We start from the raw sequence: 19,098 nt of genomic DNA, 5'->3' as shown, positions 1-19,098 counted from the left end.
CACTCAAGGACAATGTACCAGCACCTACACTCAAAGGGTACATTCTTAACATTTCAACACAACAGCATACATTCCTTCATGCCCTTTTCTTTAAAAAAAAATGCACTTTATTCCCATGTAGATAAATGCTCGGCAGATTGCTGAGGGCATTGAACCAAGACTGGAATAACACACGCAGAGCAATAGCAGACAATAATGATTAGATGTGAGTGATTGGGAAATGTTACAATACTGCATTTAGGGGACTGGATGGCGGGGGGAGAGTCTCGGCACTAATATTATCCCAGCAATCAGAAAGATAGGAACTACATTCCTTGTGGCACCTGCTGTGAAGTCTACAGTTTAGCGCTGTCAACGTACACACTTTGAGTCAGAGGTGATAACGTTCAGGTTTCACTCATATTTAGGGCTGTGCTGAAGGAGTGCTAAACTACCAGAGTGCAACCACGCTTACAACAGAGCTGTTAAACAGAGGCTTGAGGTCCCATCGTGTTCAATTCAAAGGAGTGTTCTCCCCTATTGCCCTACATCTACTGGGGGCGGCACGGTGGTTAGCATTGCTGCCTCAGTGCCAGGGACCAGGTTCAATCCCAGACTCGGGTGACTGTGCAGAGTTTGCATGTTCTCCTCTAAGTGCTCCGGTTTCCCCCCACAATCCGAAGACATGCAGGTTAGGTGGATTTGCTGTAATAAATTGCTCCTTAGTGTCCAAAGATGTATAGAGTAGGGGGATTAGCCATGCTAATTTGTCCCTTAATGTCCAAAGGTATGCAGGTTAGGTGGATTGGCCATGTTAAATTGTCCTTCAATATCCAAAGAGTGCAGGTTAGTTGGATTGGCTATGCTAAATTGTCCCTTAGTGTCCAGAGATGTCTAGGTTAGGTGGAATGGCCATGCTAAATTGTCCTTCAATGTCCAAAGAGTGCAGGTTAGTTGGATTGGCTATGCTAAATTGTCCCTTAGTGTCCAGAGATGTCTAGGTTAGTTGGAATGGCCAAGCTAAATTGCCCCTTAGTTCAGGAGGATTAGCAGGGTAAAAGTAAAGTAAAGTTGATTTATTAGTCATAAGTAAAGCTTACATTAACACTGCAATGAAGTTATTGTGAAATTCCCCGGATCGCTGCAGTTCGGTCAATGCACTTAACCAGCACGTCATTCAGACTGTGGGAGGAAACCGGGGCACCTGGAGGAAACCCACGCAGACACGGGGAGGATGTTCAAACTCCACTCAGACAGTGACCCAAATCCAGTGTTGAACCTGTGTCCCTGGCGCTGTGAGGCAGCAGTGCTAACCACCGTGCCTTACAAAGCTTACACTTCTGTGGTGATCCTGTGTCACAGTGGGGTTAGCGTCCTGGCCTCCGAGCCAGAAGTTCCGGGTTCGAATCCTACCCCAGAACTTGACGGGCAAGGAAGGTGCGTTCATAACGCAGTCAAACAAGTTGAGTGTCAACCTGCAAAATCCTTCCAAACAGATCAATGGCTGGCAGTGTGAGCGGGAAAGACTGCTGACCAGCCACACTTGGCATGGAGTGGCGCACCTCAATCTATAAAGCCTCCTGGAGACAGACTAAGGAGCTGTTCCTGGAATTACTAGCTATGGGAACAGATGAAAAACTGGTGTTAAAATTGCATTTTTGTGGCATTTACAACATCACAAAACACTTCAAAGAATCAGACATTTGTCATCAAGGAAATATTAGGACAGGGGTCCTAACGCTTGGTAGGTTTTATAAAGAGTCTCAAAGGAAATGGGCGAGGTGGAGAAACAGACAGGTTTAGGGAGAGAATTCCAGAGCATAGACCCCTGGCAGCTGGAGGTACATCTGCCTACAATGCAGCAACGAAACTTGCAGAGTTACAGGACCCCAGAATTGGAGGTTATGGAGCTGGGGGAAGTTTGATTTTGATTTGATTTGATTTATTATTGTCAGATGTATTAACATGCAGTGAAAAGTTTCTTGCGCGCTATAAGAGAGAGCATACCATTCATAGAGAAGGAAAGAAGAGAGTGCAGAATGTAGTCATAGCTAGGATCAACTTAATGCAAGGTAAATCCATTCAAAAGTCTGACGGCAGCAGGGAAGAAGTGTTCTTGAGTCGGTTGGTACGTAACCTCAGATTTTTGTATCTTTTCCCGATGGAAGAAGGTGGAAGAGTGAATGCCCGTAGAGCCCTTCATTATGCTGGCTGCTTTGCCGAGGCAGCAGGGTAGTGTAGACAGAGTCAGTAGATGGGAGGCTGGTTTGCGTGATGGACTGGCCTACATTCATGACTTTTTGTAGTTAAAGAAATATGGGGGGCTGTTATGAAGATGCATATATAAAGCTGGAAATGTGGTGTTTGATGAGTGTGGATGTGAAGGAGGGATGGTGGGACCGAGAGAGGAGGTCAAATAGCATTGTCTCTTTAACAGCTGATTGTATCAATGCCTGGGAAAAGGAAGAGCTGTTTTGGGTTCAAAGCTGAACTGTTTAAATTGCAGGCAGCAGAAGCAGGTCTTTATAACACTGCATCAAAGCCAGAAGTCAGTATTCCAACATAGCAAAACAGGCTTTTGAATTGGACCAATAAAGCAAGTACGCAGAGGCACAGGACCAATGGGATTCAAAGGTGAGTGTTGTTGACAGTCTCAAGCCACTCAGATCGTGGGAATACTGTGAGACAATTCCAGGTATATAAACCGGACAAGGGGGAATAATGGTTAGAGTAAGCTTGCCACCTATTTAGTCAGAAGGTGGGAGAAGCGAGGCTCTTTATGTAGAATCCTGCAGTAACATATATCTTCCGAAAATCACCATCTAAAGAAAAAGATACCAACTCAGCGAGCGTTCCAGACGGAAGCATCAGAAAAAAGTTCATACTTCCAACAGACGTCCGGAATTATATTTGAGAGTGACTACATCCCATATGGATTTATTTTATTAGATAGTGAGAAGCTTTTTCCCCAAGGTCGAAGAGTCAATTACCAGGGGGCACAGGTTTAAGGTGCGAGGGGCAAGGTTTAAAGGAGATGTACGAGGCAGATTTTTTACACAGAGGGTGGTGGGTGCCTGGAACTTGTTGCTGGGGGGTAGGTAGTGGAAGCGGATACGGTAGCGACTTTTAAGGGGCGTCTCCACAAGTACATGAATAGGTTGGGAATAGATGGACATGGTCCCCGGAAGGATAAGAGGTTTTAGTTAAGTTAGGCAGCGTGGTCAGTAAGGGCTTGGAGGGCCAAAGGGCCTGTTCCTGTGCTGTAATTTTCTTTGTTCTATTATTCCTGAATGAGTCTTGTTCGAACAGCATTCAATTGGGATTTTATTCAGTTTGTTAATTGTTTTGATAAGGTTGTCACCAGTTTTGAGATAAAGACCTGTTAACTGTTCAGGATAGTGTCCCAACTTGCTTCAAATTCCAAGGCTAGTAGCTTCCTATTACCTCACACGCTTTTGTATAAGATTATGAGGGGAAGTATTCTTTTGGGGAGGCTTCAACATCGCACTGAGGGAAACATTATAACAAGAGCCAAGACTCTTAAATGCTGGCTTTGGTTCCAACCGGTCCCTGGCCGAGACGACCCAAAATTTAGGGGGGTTAGATCATCCGATTGGGCAAGCTCGCTTACCTTTTTTGATGGACAGGCCCGGAGAGAGGTGGGTACCGTTGGAGGTGGGGACATTCACGGAGGACAGGTGGACCTTGGCGGGGGACAGGAGGGCGGTGGTGGAGCTTGGAGAGTAGCCAAAGAGCGCTGTGCTGTAACTGGGTCTCCTGCCTTCCCGCCGATTGCTGTCGATGGCTGCCTGGAGCTCCGTGGGCGAGCTGAGAGATTGCTTTTCACATTCATACGGGTAGAGGTATTTCATGTATCTGCAGAACGGGAAAAAAAAAGGAGGAGACGTCAGACAAGAGTAGCCGGCCTCCGATCCGCAGGCAAGCGTTCTCCAAGGCAGCCTTCAAGACACATGCAGAATCGCCAGGCAGAAACTGATAGCCAAGTTTTGTATGGCCTCAACCAGGATCGTGGGTTCATGTCAAACTTATATTCTGTGGGCTGAGCTCACTTTGTAATGAATAATACAGGTTGCTATCTCCTTGAGATAGAGACAGGATACAAAGGGAATCCACTGGCTCTTAACTGCCCTCTGATATGAAGCAGTTAATTCTGGGTAGGGCGTAAATGCCAATCTTGTCATCAATGCCAAGGAGTAATCAAGTAAAACTGAACCTATAGTGGAATTCAAGCAGGGAACATACAACAGCACTGAACCGCATTCAGAATGCCGCTGATTTTACTTAAGGCTTTACTAAAGACCCGTAAGAATTAGAACAGTAGCAGGCCATTCAGCCCTTCATGTCCAGTCTGCCACTTAATAAAATCATGGCTGACGGTATAGAATCCATACAGTGCAGAAGGAGGCATTTTGGCCCATCAAGTCTGCACTGACAACAATCCCACCCAGGTCCTATCCTTGTTTACACTACAATGAAGTTACTGTGAAAATCCCTTCATCGGGTACACAGAGGAAGAATTTAACATGGCCAATGCACCCTAACCAAAATGTCGTTCAGACTGTGGGAGGAAACCCACGCAGACACGGGGAGAATGTGCACAGTCAGTGACCCGAGGCAGGGAATTGAACCTGGGTCCCCAGTGCCGTGAGACAGCCATGCTAACCACTGCGCTACCCCTTTTGACCCAGTTTCAATGGAAGGCCAATGTACTTTGGGTGATTTGCGAATTGACAAGATGGTGCTGCTTTGTGCCTGCTACCCTCGTGTTAACCACCCCAACCCCACCACCTTGCGATGGACATGGCTCTGTTGAAGGGAACCCATTCAACACGTAGCAAGAGCGCAAGTCCCAGAGCAGCCGGATCACTGACAGTCAAACAGAACGCTGGCTACTTACTGGGTCCTGAGTGTGAAGGCCGCACTGGTAATTGAGGTAGGTAAGTTGAGGCCTTTTGTGATTTCTCGCCAAATCTTCTTGTTGATGACTTCCACCAGTCCGCCCTTCTCCGTGACGAGCTTGTACAACATGTACAAGTCTAAGACCTGCTTCGCCATGATGGGGATCCGGTTCACTGGCGTCCCTGCAAGACAAAAGGGGCGGAAGGGTTTCCATCACATCTCCTCAAACTCCACCAGCCCTAACGCAGGGCATGTTCCTCTCTCTCTCTCTCTTACACACATGATACAAGGAGTCTCACACCACCAGGTGAAGGTCTAACAGGTTTATGTGGAATCACGGGCTTTCGGAGCACTGCTCCTTCATCAGGTGAGTGGAGGTAGGTTCACAAACACGGCATATATAGACACAACTGCAAGATAATTCCAGCTTGGAAAGTGAAGAATGGTCTTTACAGGTAATCTAATCTTTACAAGTACAAACAGTGCGAGTGGAGAAAAGGATAATCACAGGTTAAAGAGGTGTGAATTGAGGGGTTAGGGAGTGGGCGTCGGGGGTGAGGGGTTAGGGAGCGGGCGTAGGGGGTGAGGGGTTAGGGAGCGGGCGTAGGGGGTGAGGGGTTAGGGAGCGGGCGTAGGGGGTGAGGGGTTAGGGAGTGGGCGTAGGGGGTGAGGGGTTAGGGAGCGGGCGTGGGGGCGAGGGGTTAGGGAGCTGGCGTAGGGGGTGAGGGGTTAGGGAGCGGGCGTAGGGGGTGAGGGGTTAGGGAGCGGGCGTCAGGGGTGAGGGGTTAGGGAGCGGGCGTAGGGGGTGAGGGGTTAGGGAGTGGGCGTAGGGGGTGAGGGGTTAGGGAGCGGGCGTGGGGGCGAGGGGTTAGGGAGCTGGCGTAGGGGGTGAGGGGTTAGGGAGCGGGCGTAGGGGGTGAGGGGTTAGGGAGCGGGCGTCAGGGGTGAGGGGTTAGGGAGCGGGCGTGGGGGCGAGGGGTTAGGGAGCTGGCGTAGGGGGTGAGGGGTTAGGGAGTGGGTGTGGGGGTGAGGGGTTAGGGAGTGGGTGTGGGGGTGAGGGGTTAGGGAGTGGGTGTGGGGGCGAGGGGTTAGGGAGCGGGTGTGGAGGCGAGGGGTTAGGGAGTGGGTGTGGGGGCGAGGGGTTAGGGAGCGGGTGTGGGGACGAGGGGTTAGGGAGCGGGTGTGGGGACGAGGGGTTCGGGAGCGGGTGTGGGGGAGAGGGGTTAGGGAGCGGGTGTGGGGACGAGGGGTTCGGGAGCGGGTGTGGGGGCGAGGGGTTAGGGAGCAGGTGTGGGGGTGAGGGGTTAGGGAGCGGGTGTGGGGGCGAGGGGTTAGGGAGCGGGTGTGGGGGAGAGGGGTTAGGGAGCGGGTGTGGGGACGAGGGGTTCGGGAGCGGGTGTGGGGGAGAGGTGTTAGGGAGCGGGTGTGGGGACGAGGGGTTTGGGAGCGGGTGTGGGGGCGAGGGGTTAGGGAGCGGGTGTGGGGACGAGGGGTTCGGGAGTGGGTGTGGGGGCGAGGGGTTAGGGAGCGGGTGTGGGGGCGAGGGGTTAGGGAGTGGGTGTGGGGGTGAGGGGTTAGGGAGCGGGTGTGGGGGCGAGGGGTTCGGGAGTGGGTGTGGGGGCGAGGGGTTAGGGAGCGGGTGTGGGGACGAGGGGTTCGGGAGCGGGTGTGGGGGCGAGGGGTTCGGGAGTGGGTGTGGGGGAGAGGGGAAGCCACAGGATGCTATAAAACATGATGTGTATATCAGACTTCCCTCAGATGGCTGGTGGGTGATAGTGCACAGCCCAGATCGCTGCAATTTATCTGCTGATGTGATGCTGCCAGTAAATGAATGGTGTGGGGTTCTCTAAACAGGGTTGACACATTCCCCCTGTACCAAACACACACACACACACACACACACACACACACACACACACACACACACACACACACACACACACACACACACACACACACACACACACACACCACCCCAGCCCTGACTCTTCAGTTTAAAGTTTTCAGAAGGTTTGATGAGCTGCAAACAAGCGTTGAGTTTGAACATGGAAAGCCTTTAAGAAAATGATAATTACTGTGCATTTAATTGCAGCAAGTCTGCAGAGAGTTCCTCACTGGGCTTTAGCAGGAAGCCCGTGTTTGATACAATGCCTCATCTCACACATTACTGGACATCTAACTCACAATCTGCGTTAACCAGGATCAGAGCCATGTATTTCTCTGTATATCCACACATACCTCTTTCTGTCTCTCTCTTTTCAAGAGCATGGTAGAACGTGCCTGGGAGTGGAGTTATTTAAGAATCTGTACTAGTGGTGACATTTTTACATTAAAACCACCCATAACTAGCACTCCAAACTAGGTTCCCTATTAAAACTACACAAAACCAGCAACCTAAAACAGGCACTCAATTAAAACCACCCATAACTAGCACTCCCAGACTAGGTTCCTTATTAAAACCACGCATAGCTAGCATCCTAAAACAGTGTCTCTATTAAAACCATACATAACTAGCACCCCCAAGCTAGGGCCTCTTTTATAACCACACATAACTGACACCCCAAAAGTTGTGGTTCAGGCTGGCTCCACGGACTTAGACAGGTGGCCCCAGTTTCCATGTGTGGGTCCGGACAGTGAGCAACCAAAACCTCCCCCCCCCAACCCCGCCCCCCTCCCCCCCCACCCCCCCCCCCCCCACCAACAACCCCCCACACCATTCAACTGCAGAAAGCATCACAGCTAAGCCTGTCCTTATCCTCAAACTCTCTCTAGGAAGTGGGTGAGGGATAGAGGTGAGTGGCTGCCACGAAGGCGAGAGCAATTGTAGAACGTAAGCTTCCAATACAGACTCTGAGAACACATTCCTGGGCATTCTGAACTAGATGGATCCATAACAGACTGAGACAAGTGTACAGGTGCCTTTCAAAATCATAATTACTTTGAGTTGATTTATTATTGTCACAGTATTAGTACACAGTGAAAAGTATTGTTTCTTGCGTGCTATACAAAGCATACCGTTCGTAGAAAGGAAAGGAGAGTGCGGAATGTAGTGTTACAGTCATAGTTAGGGTGTAGAGAAAGATCAACTTAATATACGGTAGGTCTATTCAAAAGTCTGATGGCAGCAGGGAAGAAGCCGTTCCTGAGTCGGCTGGTACGTGACCTCAGACTTTCGTATCTTTTACCCAATGGAAGGAAGGTGGAAGAGAGAATGTCCAGGGTGTGTGGGGCCCTTAATTATGCTGGCTGCTTTTCCGAGGCACTGGGAAGTGTAGACAGGGTCAATGGATGGGAGGCTGGTTTGCGTGATGGACTGGGCTACGTTCATGACCCTTTGCAGTTTCTGTGGTCTTGGAATGAAGTTTTACTATAAAACACCTGGTGGGCCTTAACTGGGATGCTGCGTCCAGTTCTGGATGCTACACTTTAGGAAACATGTGAAGTCATTAGGCAGAAGGAGAGTGTGGAAAAGATTCACAAAAATACTTCCAGGGATGAGGAACTACACTTGCGTAGATGAATTGGTGAAGTCAGAACTGTTCTCCTTGAAGAAGAGAGAAGGTTTGAGAGGAGATCTGATCGAGGTATCCAAAACAGAGTGGACAGGGAGAAACTCTTCCCTAAATTACCCTTGGTGTCCCAAGATGTGCGGGTTAGATGAATTGGCCATGCTAAATTGCCCCTCAGAGTCAGAGATGATTAGCTGGGTAAATATGTGGGATTATGGAGTTAGGGCCTGGGTGGGGATTGTTGTTGGGTGCAAGCTTGATGGGCTGAATGGCCTCCTATTGCACTGTAGGGAGTCTACGATTGAGGGTGGCATGGTGGTTAGCACTGCTGCCTCACAGCGCCAGGGATCAGGTTCAATTCCAGACTCGGGTCACTGTCTGAGTGGGGTTTGCACATTCTCCCCGTGTCTGCGTGGGTTTCTTCCTGGTGCTCCGGTTTCCTCCCACACTCCCAACAACGTGCGGGTTAGGCGGATTGGCCGTACCCCTTAGTGTCAGCGGAATTAATAGGGTAAAAATTACGGGGACGGGTGGGATTGTTGTCGGTGCAGACTTGATGGGCTGAATGGCCTCCTTCTCCTTCTGCACTGCAGGGATTCTATGACAGCTGAGGATTGGCTGCTCAGTCAGTCGGGTTTTGGGACCAGGAGTCTCTCAAAGCCAGGCAGTGATTGGGATCTCTAACCTCTGAGGCTACGTGAGCTCTGTTGCAACCTCTCTGCAGTCAATGAGGAAAGTGACCATTAACTTTGCGATTAAATGGGAAGTCCTGATGTACCCTCACGGCTATAAATCAGGACATTCTATAAGGTTGGGAGCCCCAGTTTAGTGTTGGGCTCACTGTGATCTGAGGTCACCGCATATTGACTCAGTGAATCGAGTGTGAGTGTTGTTAATAAGCCGGAGCTCAAGCTTTCTCCTCTCTCTATTTTCCTGCCCTCCCTTCCCAGGCTTTCAGCGCGCTGATGTCCCAGAACCGTACAGCCAATGTCACGGGTGGTCAAGTCCCTTTGGGGTGGAACACATCTTTGGACACTATGGGGCAATTTAGCATGGCCAATCCATCTAACCTCTACATCGTGGGGCACTAAGGGGCAATTTAGCCTGGCCAATCCACCTAACCTACACATCTTGGGACACTAAGGGGCAATTTAGCATGGCCAATCCACCTAACGTACACATCTTTGGACACTAAGGGGCAATTTAGCATGGCCAGTCCACCTAACCTACACATCTTGGGACACTAAGGGGCAATTTAGCATGGCCAATCCATCTAACCCGCACATCTTTGGACTGCGGGAGGAAACCGGAGCGCCTGCAGGAAACCCAGGCAGACACGGGGAGAACATGCAAACTCCACACAGACAGCGACCCGAGGCCGGGATTGAACCCGGGTCCCTGGCGCTGTGAGGCAGCAGTGCCAACCACTGTGCCGCCCCTTTTGGCCACAATGGAACCGAAAAGGATTCTGGGGCACGTGCCCCATTTGCCGCAAAATAATAAAAAGTTTAAAGAACGAATACCTCGGTGGGAAACATCTGTCATCGGATTTGTGGGTTAAATGGACTGAAAAGCAGGAAATGTATTTACTCCAGCTCCTGGAGCAGAACTCAAACGGTTCCTATTAGCCCGGCTGCTGTGTCGCATTGTAAACGTTGATTGAATTCACAGAGATTGAATGGAAATTAATAGGGCTGTCAGCCAGAGCTGTTGCAAATGTTGAAGTGGGAGCAGTCCCCCTGGCCTTTCGCAGCTGATAAACATCTGCGCTGCCACACATGTGCAGGGCAGGAAGTGACTGAGCAGCCTGCAGTGACCTACTGCAGGGACGGTGAAAGAAAACCTTCTTGTTAAACAGGGCTGGCGTGGACAGGCCCATCTCAGTGGCCACCCCTCGCCTGGGCAGCGACGGGGGATCCGAAACCTGGGCACAGGGCGATCCCAGCCAAAGCGAAACCCAGAAACTCACTCAATGGTCACAGAGCTTGGCCTATACAGCATCCCCCCAATCCGGCCCCCCCCCCATCCCCCCCGAGTCACTCAGGGGCCCCTTCCATACTTCCTAAGTTAAGACACTTTAAAAAAATTAGCAAAAGGCACACATTTTGGCTTGAAAATTGCAAGCAGGTAAGAACTAATTTCGTAAGCACTAATTCCCATCTCCCGTCCTATCTAACTCACGCCGTTCACAATAATCCTTTGTGATTGGCGCTGCTGCCTCACAGCGCCAGGGACCCGGGTTCAATTCCGGCCTCGGGTCACTGTCTGTGCGGAGTTTGCACGTTCTCCCAGTGTCTGCGTGGGTTTCCTCCCACACTCCAAAGATGCTCGGGTCAGGTGGATTGTGGCCGTGCTAAATCGCCCCCTTAGCGTCCAAAGGTGTGCAGGTTAGGGGATTGAAAACTAGAGAGCATGGGTTTAAGGTGAGAGGGGAAAGATTTAGAGGGGACCCGAGGGGCAACTTCTTCCCGCAGAGGGCATTGCGGATATGGAATGAGCTGCCAAGGAAAAAGTGGTTGAGGCGGGTACAATAGCGACGTTTAGAAAGCGTTTAGATAAGAACATGGATGGGGCAGGATTAGACGGATAAGGGCCAAACCGGGCAACTGGGACTAGCTGGGAGGGCAGCATGGTCAACATGGACCAGTTGGGCCGAAGGGCCTGTTTCCGTGCTGTTTTACTCTACGACTGGATACAGTCTGGTACATCTCAGCACTATACACAACCTTCTACTTCTGCTTTCCACCAGATCTCCATTACTGAGTCATGTGACGTCGCATCAGTCGTGACATCAGTGTCACGCGCTCACGTTAACCCTTTACTCGACGATGTAATTCACTGTAGGAGAACAGCAGTCCAATTTTGGGAGCAGTCCAGAGTGTGATTTACGCTCAGGCATTTAGTGGTCCAACTGAAAAATCGCACCAGAAGGGGGCCTCTGATGCCAATGGGGTTGGCGCTCGAGCTTTCAACAGTTGGCCACCTGGTGTCCCAGAATTACCCATGATCCACCAACACCACCACCTCAGGAGTTCCACCATAGGAGGGCATAATGAAAGGGAGTTAGGCCTCAAACCTGGTCCACCATTAAACCAGATCATGGCTGATCTCCTGCAACGGCACTGACCCATCATGTCCCTTGATTTCCCCGAGGGATTTAAAATTATTTATCCCTGCCTCAAATACCTCAGCCCTGCTCACATAATCACTGTAGAAACATGAAAACTTTCAACGTGTGACCTTGCTGAGAAATCACAGAATCCTTACAGTGCAGAAGAAGACCATTCGGCCCATCGATTCTGCACCAACCACAATCCCACCCAGGACCTATTCCTGTAACCCCACATATTTACACTGCTCATCCCCCTGACACTAGGGTCCATTTAGCATGGCCAATCAACCTAACTCACAAATCTTTGGACACTAAGGGGCAATTTACTTTGGCTAATTCACCTAACCTGCATATCTTTGGACTATGGGAGGAAACCGGAGCACTCAGAGGAACCCCAGGCAGACATGGGGAGAACATGCAAACTCCGCACAGCTAGTGATTAGAGGCTGGAATTGAACCCGGGTCCCTGGTATTGTGAGGCAGCAGCGCTAACCAGTGTGCCACTGGGTCATTCATAATAATTATCTTGCTGGGAGGGATCTAATCTTTTCTTGAGTAGGGGGTCAATATGCGAGGGTTAAATAGGAGAGGGGAGTAAGTTAATGACAGAACTGTTGTGATAAATCTCACTCAATCTGGTAGGCCTCACACAAATATATATTTAAAAGGCTGGCAGGTTGCCTGAAGGGCTGATCACATGATCTGATGGTGCTGTCATTGCTGCTGCTTTAATTTCAGTTTGTACTCTGTGCAGTGAACATTTCTTTCAATAAATCTATTGTTGTTAGTTTGAATCTACATGTGCATCTTTTCTATTTTGTTTAAAATCCACAACCCCTAACACAGTTCGGACATTTTACACGGATTCTTTAAAGTAAACACATAATTACACATGTTCCTTTACATGGAGCTGCTTGTGTAGTTTTTGAGAGTGGAGGTGAGTTGGTACCTTTGGGACCCACTGCGTATTTACATAGTGCTTTTCATATCGATGGCTATCACTGTGCCTCAGTGGAAAGATGAAAATTCCTCTATAGCCTCACCCCTCCCTATCTCCGGGATCTCTTCCAACCCAACAACCCTCCGAGATATCCTTCGCATCCTGTCCTCTTGTGCACGTCCGATTAGAATCACTCTGCTTTTGATCAAGGTGCAAGTACTACAACAACAACTTATATTTATACAGCGCCCTTAACAGAACGAAACATCGCACGAGCATTACAAAACACTGACCACATAAGGGGATGTGGCACCAGGTATAGGGGGAAGTAGTGGCATAGTGGCACTCATCTCTGGATTAGTAATCCAGAGACCCAGGGTAATGTTCTCTGGGGACCTGGGTTCGAATCCCACGATGGCAGATGGTGAAATCCCAATTAAAGAGATCTGGGGTGGAATTTTAGGGAGGCACGCTGGCACAGTGGTTGGCACTGCTGCCTCACAGCGCCAGGAACCCTGGTTCAATTGCAGCCTCAGGGTCACTGCCTGTGCAGAGCCTGCATGTTCTCCCCATGTCTGCCTGGGTTTCCCCCGAGAGCTCCAGTTTCCTTCCACACTCCAAAGATGTGCAGGTTAGGTGGATTGGCTATGTCAAATTGGCCCTTAGTGTCCAAAGATGATGTGGTGATGCCAGCATTGGGCTGGGGTGGGCACAGTAAGAAGTCTCATAACACCAGGTTAAAGTCCAACAGGTTTATTTGGAATCACGAGCTTTCGGAGCACTGCTCCTTCATCAGATGAATAGCTGCACTAACCACAATCCCTTATTGTGTCCAAAGATGTGCTTGTTAGGTGGATTGGCCATGTTAAATTGCCCCTTAGGGTCAGGGGGATTAGCAGGGTAAATACAGGGGTTATGGCAAAAGGGCTTGCATGGGCTTGTGATTAATGCAGGCTCAATGGGCTGAATGGCCTCTTTCTGCACTGCAGGGATTCGATGATCAAAGAGTTAGGTTTTAAGGAGTGTCTTAAAGTGAGGTGGAAAGGGACAGGAATGGAATTCCAGAGCTTGGGGCCCAGGCAACACAAGGCAGAGCCCCCAGTGACGGTGTGATTTAAACTGAGGATGGACAGGGGGCTAGAATTAGGTGTTTAGGTTGGGCAATAGCACTCTGCGTTGCCTTACAGCCTGCCAGTGACAGCTCACATAATGTGATGAGTACATGGGATTTAACGGGATTGAGAGTTATAGATAGGCCTAGTAGGTAGGGATATGATCAGCGCAACTTGTGGGCCGAAGGGCCTGTTTGTGCTGTAGTTTTCTATGTTCTAAACAACACCTCTGACACGGTGAAAAACATTCCCAGAGTGCTTCAAAGGAGACATTGGCCGAAACTTTACCAAACATCCTCGCTGGTGGGATCCCCCAGGCCTATGGAGACCCCCCCGGCCATGGAGTGTGGTGACTAGGGGATTTTCACAGTGACTTCAATGCAGTGTTAATGTGAGCCTACCGGTGACACTAATAAACTTAAACTGAGGGAGAATTTAGCACGGCCAATGCACCCTAACCAGCACGTCTTACAGACAGTGGGAGGAAACCGGAGCACCCGGAGGGAACCCCCGCAGACACGGGGTTAAGTCAAAGGCGATTAGGGGAGCTTAACGGGGAGGAAGGGAGGAGGACAGTTGCTGGCGTACTTAAGAAGAACAGACAAGTGGAGGAGACACTAAATGGAAGCTGACAGCTGGGGAACTCTACAGTAGCTGGAGCAGGTCTCAACGGGGGTGAGGAGGGGGGGAGATAAAGTGTGGAAACTGCAATGGGAGGGGGGAGGCTTTCTTTCTTTAAAAAAAGCAGAACAGAAATGGAAGAAAATCCAAGAATAATGTAGCTTCTATTTGATAAAAGGACACAGACTGGGGGGGGGGGGGGAGAGAGAGAGAGAGAGAGAGAGAGAGCCAGGCCGGTGGAGGAATCCGTGCCTCTGAGAGCGGACTCAGTTAACGCTGCTGATCTGAGCTTTACGCGGCTGTGTTCACATCCTGTCACCCTCCATGATGAATGATTGTCATTTGGCACATCATGATTAATGATGCTGGGGGTCGTAGGGCAGAATTCCAGAGGGGAAAGGTCACAGACCTTTCAGCCAAGCCCAGCTTGAGTTCCAGGATAGGACCTCCCAATACACACGGAGCTCTCCAATCCCCCTCCCAGCCGTTTTCTTTTCCCGAAACGGTCGGGAATAATTTATCCGGCATGCCAAGCTGCAAGGGACTCCTTGCCTCCCTCCCCGCCCAACTTCACCTCTCTTCATCAGATAAGGAATCAAAGGCGTCCGCAATTTCCAAGGGTTGCTTGTGACTGAGAGGGGCTGGCTTGGGGCTGTGTGTAATCTAATACAGGTACACACTAATAACCGCTCCCCCACTCAACCCTTTCAAAGGAGGGAAATCAAACTCAGATGGCCATGGTTAATACTTTGTGATGCGGCTGGTTTTGGGAGTCCATTCATCAGCCACAAATATCGGGGACACACAGTGTTCCTTTCATTGGATTTCCTTTACCCTTCTTTCGAGAGAGAGACTGTGTGTGAGATAGATAGAGAGAGAGAGAGTGCGCGTGCGTGAGACAGAGAGAAAGAATGTGAGTGAGAGAGCAAGAATGTGAGAGAGACAGAGAGCAGAGCAGGCAAGAAAGAGAGAGAGAAAGAGAAAGAGCAAGGAAGAGAGTAAGAAAGAGCAAGCGAGCGAGAGCGAGCAAGCAAGATAGAACAAGAGAGACTGAACACGAGAGAGTACGAGGGAGAGAGAGTGAGAGAACAGACGCTCAAGAGAGAGGGAGTGAGAGGGAGAGCGAGAGATACTGTGTGTGAGATAGACAGAGATTGAGACAGAGCGCGAGTGAGTGAGCGAGGGAGAGCGCGAGTGAGCGAGCGAGCGAAAGACAGAAGAGAGACAGAGAGAGACAGAGAGAGAGAGAGACAGAGAGAGACACAGAGAGAGAGAGAGACAGAGAGAGAGAGACAGAGAGAGAGAGAGAGAGAGACAGAGAGACAGAAAGAGAAAATAAATCCTTTGCACTGAGCCTATTGCAGTACTTTGGCGGTGAGGCCATGTCAACACCAGGCTTCATACACAGGCCCTTGCTGGAGTCCCAACAATCTGATCACTCACATTGACCCGCTTTGTAACAGCTATTCCAGTGAAGTTATTTTTCACAAAGGCTTCGACAGACAAACAGCAACATTCTATTCACGCTCAGTTATCCTGTGACACATTCCATCCGAGTTTGATTATTGGATTCTTGGGTCATACCAACAACTACAATTTGCATTTATGTAGCCTCCTTTGTGTCGTAAAGTATTCCAAAGCACTTCATTGACAAAACCTGACACCAACTTGCATAAGATGTGGGAGAGCTTTGTCAAAGAAGCAGAGGGGGCGAAGAGATGGGGGGGGCAAAGAGATAGGGCGGGGGGGGGGGCGAAGAGATAGAGGGAGGGCGAAGAGATGGGGGGGCGAAGAGATGGGGGAGGGCGAAGAGATGGGGGGGGCAGCGAAGAGATCGGGGGGGGACAAAAAAATCGGGGGGGGGATAAAGAGATCGGGGGGGGGATAAAGAGATCGGGGGGGGACAAAGAGATCGGGGGGGGGACAAAGAGATCGGGGGGGGACAAAGAGATCGGGGGGGGGACAAAGAGATCGGGGGGGGGACAAAGAGATCGGGGGGGGGGACAAAGAGATCGGGGGGGGACAAAGAGATCGGGGGGGGACAAAGAGATCGGGGGGGGGACAAAGAGATCGGGGGGGGACAAAGAGATTGGGGGGGGACAAAGAGATCGGGGGGGGACAAAGAGATCGGGGGGGGGACAAAGAGATCGGGGGGGGGGACAAAGAGATCGGGGGGGGGGACAAAGAGATCGGGGGGGGGGACAAAGAGATCGGGGGGGGGGGGGACAAAGAGATCGGGGGGGGGACAAAGAGATCGGGAGGCGGGGGGAAACAAAGAGATCTGGGGTGAGCATTCCAGAGGTTAGGAATGTGAAGGATGCCAATGGTGGAGCAGGATTACAGGGCGATGTGTGCGAAGGGCCCAAATTGGAGAAACGGTTAAAGATCTTGTTGAAAGATCCTCGGCTGAGGCTCAGAGAAGGGCCACTCGGGTTAGAGAGGTGTGAACTGATGGCATCCCAACGGGAGGCAGCTTCTTCAGGGGAGGAGACAAATGAATCAAGCGATGGAGTCAACTTTTCAATGGTAGGAGGTTTGGGAGATGGGATACTTGTCTTTGGTTGGAATAGGAAGAGATGGAATGAGGAAATTGCAAGGTTAGGTTCTGGGGAAAGGCAGAGGCTGCTGAGAGAGTGTGACAATTAGACATTGAGGTCCAACTGCCAGAGAACCAGCAGCCGAACGTCAGGAGTGACCTCGGGAGCTGTGCCCAGAAGGCCCCGCCATCCTTACCCAGCTGAGAATAAAGTGGAGGCTGGCACATCTTGATTTTCCCTCCAGGAAAAAAACATCAACAAGCCAATGAACTCAGCGCAGGAGGACTGTTAATGTTTTGAGTGAGGTTTATCCCCCTCACAGTACAGAATGGCCAAGGAAGGTAGCTGATTTGGGCCAACTGGCATAGAATCCCTACAGTGCAGAAGAGGCCAGTTAACTCATCGAGTCTACACTAACCACATCCTATCCAGGCCCTATCCCCGTAACCCCACACACCTACACATCTTTGGACACTAAGAGACAATTTAGCATGGCCAATCCACCCAACCTGCACATCTTTGGACACTAATGGAGAACTTAGCATGGCCAATCCACCTAACCTGCACATCTTTGGCTACTAAGAGACAATTTAGCATAGCCAATCCACCTAACCTGCACATCTTGGACACTAAGGGGCAATTTAGCATGGCCAATCCACCTAACCTACACATCTTGGACACTAAGGGGCAATTTAGCATGGCCAATCCACCTAACCTGCACATCTTTGGCTACTAAGAGACAATTTAGCATAGCCAATCCACCTAACCTGCACATCTTTGGACACTAATGGGGAACTTAGCATGGCCAATCCACCTAACCTGCACATCTTTGGCTACTAAGAGACAATTTAGCATAGCCAATTCACCTAACCTGCACATCTTGGACACTAAGGGACAATTTAGCATGGCCAATCCACCTAACCTGCACATCTTGGACACTAAGGGACAATTTAGCATGGCGAATCCACCTAACCTACACATCTTTGGACACTAAGGGGCAATTTAGCATGGCCAATCCACCTAACGTACACAGCTTTGGACACTAACGGGCAATTTAGCATGACCAATCCACCTAACGCAGACATCTTTGGACACTAAGGCGCAATTTGGCATGGCCAATCAAATTAAACAACACATTTTTGGACATGAAGGGACAATTTAGCCCAGCCAATCCACCTAACCTGCACATCTTTGGAGTGTGGGAGGAAACCCACACAGGCACAGGGAGAACATGCCAACTCCAGACAGTGACCCAAACTGGGAATCGAAGCTGGGTCCCAGGCGCTTTGAGGCAGTGGTGCTAACCATTGTGCCACCTATGTCAACTGCGGTAACTGGCTCGGGAGTAAGTCAAGAGGGCGCTACACAAATACAAGTTGTTGTACTCGACGAGATTGCTGCTTCAGGGCTGGGTCTTTGGCGTGTGGATATTTCTGGTTAATTTTCACATTGTGGTGTTTAATGATCAAACGGGAATCCAAAGGCGGAAGCTGCAAATGCCATTATCCCGCACAACAAGTTAAGACTCGCAATTAATCAGACCGTCTGACAGTTTGATTTGAAGGTTAGAATTTCCATTATTTGTTAACATCATCAATAAGTGGCCCGCGAGGCTGGCTAATCAATGCCCTGATAGCTGGGGGGCAGAGTGTGCTGTCTGGGGAGCCTTTACTCTGCTTCTCAAATAACCTGCTACTGAATACAGCCCCTTCTGAAACAAGCAAGGGAAACTGCTGGAAAGCTTCTTGTGATATTACCGAGAGTGCTGCCCCAGGAAAGCAGCCAACATAATCAAAGACCCCACGCACACCTTCCTGAATAGTCCGATCATCTATTAAGCTGATCCTTCTCTGCTCCTTATCAGTAACACCATGTTCTGCACCCTACCCTCTCTCCTCCTCCCCTATATACTTTATCAACAGTATGCTTTTGCCTCCCATCCGTTGACTCCGTCTACACTTCCCGCTGCCTTGGGAAAGCAGCCAGCATTAATCAAGGACCCCATGCACTCCGCGCATTCTCTTTTCCATCTTCTTCTGTTGAGGAAAAAGCCTAAGGTCACGTACCAACCAACTCAAGAACAGCTTCTTCCCTGCTGCTGTCAGACTTTTGAAGGGACCTATCTGGCATTAAGGTGATCTTTCTCTACACCCTAGTTATGACTGTAACACTACATTCTGCACTCTCTCCTTTCCTTCTCTATGAACGGTATGCTTTGTCTGTATAGCGCGCAAGAAACAATACTTTTCACTGTATCCCAATCCACGTGACAATAATAAATCAAATCAAAATGACCACAACATTACCTTCTGCACCCTCTCCTTTCCTTCTCCCCATGTGTTCTATGAATGGTATCATAGATCATAGA

The 19,098-nt window shown here is 50.0% G+C and overlaps 1 protein-coding gene across 3 annotated transcripts in view; it reads right to left on the bottom strand.

Annotated features, from left to right (window-relative positions):
• LOC145360678 (AT-rich interactive domain-containing protein 3B-like) overlaps positions 1 to 19,098 on the bottom strand; it is a 220,988-nt gene that overhangs the window by 21,141 nt on the left and 180,749 nt on the right. For all 3 annotated transcript variants that reach the window (XM_080216032.1, XM_080216030.1, XM_080216031.1), the window contains 2 exons: positions 4,898 to 5,081; positions 3,611 to 3,855 (listed from right to left, as the gene is read on the bottom strand). In XM_080216032.1, coding sequence (XP_080072158.1) covers positions 3,611 to 3,855; positions 4,898 to 5,081 — 429 coding nt within the window. The remainder of the gene's footprint in view (positions 1 to 3,610; positions 3,856 to 4,897; positions 5,082 to 19,098) is intronic.

This window comes from Carcharhinus amblyrhynchos, chromosome 32 (assembly GCF_965287045.1).
Source record: "Carcharhinus amblyrhynchos chromosome 32, sCarAmb.v2.hapA, whole genome shotgun sequence".
Taxonomy (NCBI): Eukaryota; Metazoa; Chordata; class Chondrichthyes; order Carcharhiniformes; family Carcharhinidae; genus Carcharhinus; species Carcharhinus amblyrhynchos.
This window is presented reverse-complemented; position numbering and strand designations above follow the sequence as displayed.